The sequence below is a fragment of the Triticum dicoccoides genome, unplaced genomic scaffold (assembly GCF_002162155.2).
Source record: "Triticum dicoccoides isolate Atlit2015 ecotype Zavitan unplaced genomic scaffold, WEW_v2.0 scaffold27430, whole genome shotgun sequence".
NCBI lineage: Eukaryota > Viridiplantae > Streptophyta > Magnoliopsida > Poales > Poaceae > Triticum > Triticum dicoccoides.
Window position 1 is genome coordinate 1 of NW_021259449.1, and position 1,800 is coordinate 1,800.

Consider the following 1,800-nt stretch of genomic DNA (forward strand, 5'->3'; position numbering starts at 1 on the left):
ACCAATGCCTTGAACTATCACCATTTTTATGAACAGTCTTTAATTAGTAGTACTGCAAAGAATACAAGGATGATCAGCTCTCATCATTTACATGTCCTACTAGTACTAGCTACAGGTTGTGTTATCCGGTCGAGACAACAAAGCTAGTTTACACGTTGATAAAAGGCGCGCCGGTGATGATCTCGGTGGCGGCGAGCGCGACGAGGCCGAGCATGGCGAAGCGGCCGTTCCAGAGCTCCGCGTTGGCGTTCATGATGGCGCCGGCTCTGCCCTCGGCGCTCTCGCCCTGGAGCAACGGCACCAGTGACGCCACGGACAGCACCGCCACACAGTAGGCGAACCACGCCTGCCCGGTGCCACTGCCGAGCTGCGAGAGGAGCCCGTCGCCGCGCCCTGCCTCCACCGCAAGCGCCGTCACGAAGCCTACCATGGCAAGGCGCCCGTTGATTCGCTCCGGCGCAGGGCCGCTGAACGCCAGCGCGTTCCAGATTGAGGTGCTCGTCTTGGGTTTGTTTGTCTGTGCCCTGACGATGAGGGTGCGTCGGCCCAGCGCTGGCAGAGACCGGGCGCCGAAGCGGCCAGCCGAGCCCCGCGGCAGGACGGCGGCACCGGCGAAGGAGCCCATGGCCATCACAGTCGCCATTGATCAGCCGCGGACGGAAGATGCACGAAAGGACAGAAAAAAGCTACAGATGCTGCAACAGGCAAAGATGATGGCTAGTACAGTTCTGATTGTTGTTGTGTCGCTGAGTGTTTGATGATGTATTGTTCCGAGAGAGTGGGCACAATTTATAGGCCGTGCTCCTCGAGAGCCAACCCGTGACGAGGTGGGCACGGTGGCCGCGGCGATGCCCACGTCGCGAACTGCTCCCGGCCATGAATTACCCTCTACGTGGAGCGAGGCAGCGACTACGCGGACGTGGAGGCCACCGTGCGGAGGGCTCCAGGAAACGCCAAAGAGATAGACAAGTTGCGAAGGAGGACTCCAGAATGGACAAGAAGCTTGTGTCGACGCTCAGCAGTCAGCACTATGTGATGTGATTCAGGTCTTATTTCTAGCTCTTTTTTTTTTTTGCGGGAAACGGTCTTATTTCTAGCTCAAGCTAACCAAAAAGCACTAGAGACACACGTATCTGTGTACATACGCGAAACCTTGCATGCAGGAAGGCAGCATGTAAACTTTAATTTTTTTTGGCGAGTATATGAACTTTATACTTGCCTTCAACGTCGACCCTTAAACCACCCGTTCCTGCATCCGTCTGCAGGTTGATTCAGATGCGCCTTTTTCTCGTAAACCGGACACAAATTTTGAGTCTGTCGGTGTGTGTGGGGGGCGGGGCTTTGCGGGCGTTTGGACCACTGCCACGCCCGTCCGTGACTACCGTAGACCACCAAAACCCCTCCTCCCTTACCCGCGTGCTTTCCCGCTAGATGCTGGTCAGCGCCGCATTCATGCCGAACCAGAGCGGACACGACCTCTCACTGGAGCCGGCATTGAAGCGACGTCGGATGAGAGCGCTGCCCGCACCGCTTCTCGATGAAGGCGACGTCTCTTCACATTTAAATGACACCGGTCCGTCCGTCTGCCTCCATTAAGCGCACACGGTTGCTGTGGAATCTACTCCGGTACTACCCATCCCTCTGGGGACCACCATTAAGGACCTCGCCGCCTGCCCTGCCCTCAGCCCGGTATTTAAACCGCAGGCCAGCAACGTAGCTGCATCCATCCACCCTCCTCCCCTCTCTATCTCCTCCTCTCCGCAGAACGCCCGCCATGGCCTACTCAAACTTCAAAGCTTT

At 57.1% G+C, this 1,800-nt stretch overlaps 1 protein-coding gene across 1 annotated transcript; it reads right to left on the reverse strand.

Moving 5' to 3' along the window:
• Window positions 1-5: 5 nt before the first annotated feature.
• LOC119345736 (low molecular mass early light-inducible protein HV90, chloroplastic-like) lies at window positions 6-775 on the reverse strand. The gene has a single exon (XM_037615655.1). The coding sequence runs from the start codon at window positions 641-643 to the stop codon at window positions 149-151; it is 495 nt and encodes a 164-aa protein (XP_037471552.1). The 5' UTR covers window positions 644-775; the 3' UTR covers window positions 6-148.
• Between the last annotated feature and the right edge of the window lie 1,025 nt (window positions 776-1,800).

Bases quoted from the DNA above. Each gene is read 5' to 3' on its own strand.
- LOC119345736 (XM_037615655.1), bottom strand. From the start codon at position 643: ATGGCGACTGTGATGGCCATGGGCTCCTTCGCCGGTGCCGCCGTCCTG.